The following is a 6,000-nucleotide window of genomic DNA, read 5'->3' as shown; positions in this document are numbered from 1 at the left end:
GTCGCATTGTATATGATATTAATAGAGCTGATTTCGTGATTTGTTGCTCCAGGAGTAGTGCTCAGATAGAGTGTGGGTCAGGAAGCCAAGGGCCCTCTAAATAATATATTAATTTCAATTATTAGCTGGAAAATCAGGATTTTCCAAACTGTATTCGCTGTGCATGCTGCTCCTTGGCAGGAGATAAACCTTAGTATGTTTGATTTTAGCTAAAGTAATTTAATCAAGCAACAGTTTGATTGCGCCTTAGTGACATGATGACAGCCTTCTTCAAGAACACTTGAAATTTTGATTAAAGTCTTAATAGTGATGTTTTTGGGTCCAAGGTGCATCTAACGTTCTAAGCTCGGGTGTCACAGTGTGCGCCTTGCAACTTTGTAGGTCTTGTATATAAATCTACTGAAACACCTTTCAACCTCAGCATGTTCCCAACTTCATTTCCTGAAAAATAAAAGTCAGACAAAGCACTAAACACTAAAGTTCTTTATTACAGGTAAAACTGTACCCGTAGCTGGCTGGATATACAACAAGCATCTTAACAGCTTAGACACAGGACAGTGTTCACTATTCAGATTCCAAAACACAGTTCCATATTGGAAAGAATGCTGCAAAATATACATCAGGTGCAAGAAAGTCACTTCACAATAAGTTTTTTTTGACTTCACATTTTATGACTCTGTAGATCCTGCTAAATACATGGAATGCAGATCCTAGCCTGTTAAATGGACATGACTAAGACAGTTACACAGTTTGTTCAGTCAATGGTCTTCTCCAACCCAACAAATACAAATTCACATTCAGTCTTAATAAGCTAAAGCTGTAACTTTAAATGGAATCAGTGGTTGGTAATGTTTCAGCAAAGTGCAATGCATGAAATCACAGTGTGAGCAAAGTAGAATTTCACAGGTGTTTGTGCAACAGAGGTACAATCATATTTGCAAAGTGCTCCAAGTATCTTGTGGTGAACGATCGAGTCAGCTTTGATCTAGGTTAGGCAGCAGTATGTCAAAGCGGTGCTGTACTTTACTGTGACTATTGTGGCGTTTCATGCTATTATTCTGAATTCATCTCATTTAGAGCAGAGCTTTGAATGTTAGCAGCAATGCTTGAAGAATTAAACATGTGTAAGATCACCAGATAACTACAAATATGCAAGGCATATAAATTATCATAATTCATCCATCCAGACATCCTAACCTCCTACTGTTGTGTATCAAATTGTTTTTTAAGTTATTCTAGGGATTTTGCCTCCCCATCCAATAATTTATACCACATGTTGGTCACTCTTTGTTTGACCTATGAAGAACTCTTTCCTGGCATCAGACTTCCAAGTACGATTCACTGGTTTGAACCTGTGCCTCTTTCTTCTACGGTCACAATTTAAAGCAATATTCTGGGTTAAATGCCCTTACTCTGAACCAGCTTTATATCTTCCGACAGGCACCACTGACACCTCCTTTTGAAACTGAGTTCCTCCAACCTTTCTTGACAATTTAAAGTCTGCTACAGTCCTCTGGACTGCCTTCAGTGTTGGAAAATCACTCTTACTTTGCAGGCACCATAACTCAATACACAGTGTGTATTGTCAGCCCTTTCGCTAGCAGCATCTTCTGATCCCACTGAAGCTGACCGCTCCACACAGCGAGCTCCCTGGCGAGCGAGCCATGCAAACGCCAGTAGACTTTGACGGAGCTGGAAGACCCCGCCGGTTGGCTAATGGCCTGCAACAACCCCACTATGGGAGGGCCAGAAAATTCAACACAGGTTGCAGAACATGTGTTTAGATTACATTCCCTTCTTTTGAATAGAACTTTATGTTTTTCTGTAGCTGTTTAATGTCCCATCGTTCCGTCCATTTACATGCATTTGAAGTCACTCTGTAATTTCTGACCAAGCTCTTCCAATTCCACTTACCCTCCTAATTTGACCCTCTGCAAATTTTAATTGGCCGGCATTTTCTGCATGCGGATGCGGTGAACCACTCAAATGGCCGTTTACTTTGGTGGGGCTGAAAGATCCCAGCAGCCGGAGTTCCTAAGTTTCCAGATGGGCCGATCTGTGATTTGTTTTGGGGGGTTTGTGCCTTTACACCGGTTGCATGTTTGAAGCCCAAATGGCCCTTCGCCAGTGTTCTCACATTTCTCGCCTCAGTATGTTTTTGTGTTAGTGCATAGCCAATAACTCTTCATTACCACAAGCTAAATGGTATAACTAGCTTATCAGATTTAATGCAAATTTGATCATTGCTGGGAGTGGAAGACCAAGTCAGAGTTTTAATTCAAAGCTTCCCATTTCCGAATCCAAGAACACCACGTATGGTAACAATATACTAGTACATTAAAACATTATCATTCAACACAGTACAGTTTGATTCTAAAGTGCACAACCTCAATCTGAGGTGAACTAGACATTACTCCAAGTTCTACAAAGGAAACACTTTCACAGACACTGAACACTATCCAGTTGCCAACAGAGTTGTCATTTGCCATTTCTTTATAGCATGAAGAGCAACATCACAGCTATACATTGCACGTGTGAACTCCTGGTCTGAAGATTTCAAACATTGAACTCTCAAATTCAAGTACGGCAACTAAAAGTATTTCCTTCCCCATCAAAACAAATAGGGAATATCGGAATTTGACACTTTAACGCAGAGTTTAAATAATGAAGGTTTCACAGAGCTGAAGCACAGTTCTTCTAAATGATTCTTGTTGAAGAAAGCAAAAGAAGGAGCCCCGATTTTGAAATCAGAAAACTGCACTTTTAGGATCCTAAAAGCTTCGTTAACAGAGGCCTTTATAAGTAAGAACAGAAATGATGTGAATTATTGGTGTGTAACATCCACCAGGGTTGCTAAAGGACAATAACAAAATATCTAAATGGGTTCTAACTTTCCCTGTTTACTGTTATTACATTTCAGCGCTTAATGCATCAGGACAATTTGTCTGACGTGTGACAGATGGTTGGCTCGTACCTTGTTTAACTTCGAAAAATGTATAATTGCATTAAATAACTTCTAATATCCATAATTCCACATTGAGAGTCTTATGCCCTGTAGTAAGGGCTAAGGTCACACGAGACTAGTTTAAAGATAAATAATGAAGTACATTCACACAATAGCAACACCTCCATTGTATTAGGACAGATGGCTTGAACTTTGCAGTCACAGGTCCTGTCCAAGTCGCTCTATTTCCTCAATGAGAAAATCAATGTCTTCTTGTGTAGCTGCTGGGTTTGAGATGACCATGCGGAAGAAATTAACTTTGTCACCTTGTGGCTGATAACTTACCATGGTGGTCCCAAATGACATCATCCTAGTTTTAATCTGTGGAGCCACCTAAAACAGCAAACTGCAAGTTAGGATCTGTTCTTTTATTCGGAGCTTTCACACATTTTGCCATTTCAACACATGGTTGGGAATGGAATACTAATATGGGACTAATCTGAATTTCTCACCTGTTCACTAATAAGCTACTATCCATCCGTTGCCATCAAAACACTATAAATCAGGCCTCCATCTGTAGATTTATCACAAATAAGTATCCCGGGAGTACAAATTGTACCTGGTTGCCCAGAAGTCCAAGCATGAGGACCCTGGGAGCATGTTAATATTTGCAGATGATCCCCAGTACAAATGCTTGAAAATCACCACTTCAAATGTGACGTGTACTTTGTAGGAGAGAAGAAATGTACGTTGTAACTTGCACAAACTGCAATGCTGCAAGTGTATGAATAGGAGTGAGAGATGCGGCAAGAAGATTATGAAAACTTTCAGGTTTGCTGTACTGACAGAGTGCGCTATCTACCAGCCAGGGTTGCACCCAAAAGGCGGCGTGGCAGGTAGATGCTGGGAAATCCCTTGTCCAGGATCTACACGGCTCGCCACGCCTCTCGAGATCTAATGTGATCTCATGAGACGTCGCAATCTGAATCCAGCCCATAATAGGCAGGATCACAATTTGGCAAATCTGCACACTAGAGCGAGACAGCCAATCTCACTCTAATATGCCCTCCCCTAATCTACCCTAAGCGTTGGGATCTAACCCCTTTGCCTCAGAGATCTTGAGCGATGCCATTCAGTGCTGGTCCCCACAAACGGCGACCAGACGGAATGCACTTGGTTAAGGGATACATTTTGGTCAAGATACAGGAAGAACTCACCTGTTTTCTTTCAATGAAGCCATGGAATCTTTCAGAAGTCTAACAGGGAGGAGAGATGGGACTTTGGTTAAACGTCTCATCTGTAAACCAGCAAGCTGAATTTTAACAGCCCTACAGATGGGCTGAGAGGCAGGAAGGCTGGCAATATGATGGGGGGAAGGGATCAGGGAAGAATCCCGTCATCATTCCACCACCAGGACATCTTAACAGTATTGGGGACTTTAACGGCTCGGCTGGCTACCGGGTGGCCACTTGAGTCAGTTAACTGCACAATTGAAGGCTACTTCTGCTCCTTCACCGACAATTTGCCAAAGACAGGAGGGCCCACTGCCAGTTAAATCCTGATGGCAGCATGTTCTACTTCACCTTGAATCCTCAACAATGGCCATCTGTATTTTTCTTAAATTGAAAGAAAAATTCCAATTAAAGGACAATTTAGCGTGGCCAATCCACCTAACCTGCACATCTTTGGGTTGTGGGGGTGAGACCCATGCAGACACAGGGAGAATGTGCAAACTCCACATGGACAGTGACCCGGGGCTGGGATCAAACTCACGTCCTCGGCGCCGTGAGACAGCAGTGCTAACCACTGCGCCACCATGCCGCCCGTCTTTTTTCTTCTGATTTCGTCACTACGATGACCAAAATCAGATGCTGTATGCATTTGGCCATGCGGTCACCGTGTGGCCATCAGTAATGGTGGTGCAGCTGAGGTTGCTGAGCTTCTCGCCCTCTAGATGGGCTAGCAGCACCGGCAGATGTGCTGCTGTCCTCAATTGGATGATGGTCCCAGCATTGGCCACTTATCGGCTGCTGCCAGTAAAATGCTACAGAGGTTCCCGCTGCAGGCCCAGGTGGAGCCAGTTGCTGCAGTGGGACTTCTCTTTGAATAGTTACAGCACAGAAGATGGCCATTCGGTTCATTCTGCCTGTGCTGGCTCTTTGCAACAGCAATCACCTAATGCCATTCCCCTGCAGCCCTGCGAACCTTTCCTCTTCCAGCAATGATCCAATTCTCTGACCGTATAGCACTCCCTCAATACTGCATTGAAACCTAGATCCTCAAATTGAGATTGTGACTAGAATCACCTGTTAAGCACACAGTGTGCACCAGCCTCTCACCCAGGCCACAGCTGTTCAGCCCCACCTTTTGAAGGCTGCCCAGCCTGTCAGATTCACTAAGCAAGCACTCCCCAGTGTATTTTCACCTGGATGACCCTCGTGAGTTACGTACACCTCGGAAACCTATCTGCAGGCTGTTGAAGCCAGAATTATGGGTTAAATCCTGAGCTAATTCGAGATTTAAGTTTTGAAACTACATACCCAGCAGCAACCCACCTGAGTTAAGTCCAGAAGTGGCCAGGATCATATCAGCTGTTGGGTCAATAACAGCCCCACCCTCATTCAAACCTGCACTTCCCAAACTCCCTCCCACCTTTGGCAGTTGACATTCTGTCCTACCTTCTCATCTCTGGAAATTGGATTTGAATCAAATCTAGATTAATGGGGAATCCTCACACCCCTTTGGTTGTAGGGGTTCTACCTGAAATCAACTCGGGTGAAATAAACCCATGTAGTGGTGCAAATGAGCAGGAGATTACAGCTAACATAGCCCCAGGCGTCTGCTTAGGCTGCCAGGAACAAATGAAAAATGAAATGAAAATCGCTTATTGTCACAAGTAGGCTTCAAATTAAGTTACTGTGAAAAGCCCCTAGTCGCCACATTCCGGCGCCTGTTCAGGGACGCTGGTACGGGAATTGAACCGTGCTGCTGGCCTGCCTTGGTCTGCTTTAAAAGCCAGCTATTTAGCCCGCAGTGCTAAACCAGCCCCGACACTG

General features: G+C 43.6%; 1 protein-coding gene across 1 annotated transcript in view; it reads right to left on the bottom strand.

Moving 5' to 3' along the window:
• Positions 1-468: 468 nt before the first annotated feature.
• Positions 469-6,000, bottom strand: part of gad2 (glutamate decarboxylase 2) — a 187,990-nt gene continuing 182,458 nt past the window's right edge. Inside the window, exon 16 of the mRNA XM_038798155.1 lies at positions 469-3,337. Within this exon, the coding sequence (XP_038654083.1) occupies positions 3,164-3,337 (174 nt within the window). The 3' untranslated portion in view covers positions 469-3,163. The remainder of the gene's footprint in view (positions 3,338-6,000) is intronic.

The sequence above is a fragment of the Scyliorhinus canicula genome, chromosome 5 (genome assembly GCF_902713615.1).
Source record: "Scyliorhinus canicula chromosome 5, sScyCan1.1, whole genome shotgun sequence".
Lineage (NCBI taxonomy): Eukaryota > Metazoa > Chordata > Chondrichthyes > Carcharhiniformes > Scyliorhinidae > Scyliorhinus > Scyliorhinus canicula.
The sequence above is the reverse complement of the archived record's forward strand: the minus strand, read 5'-3'. Positions and strand labels throughout refer to the sequence as shown.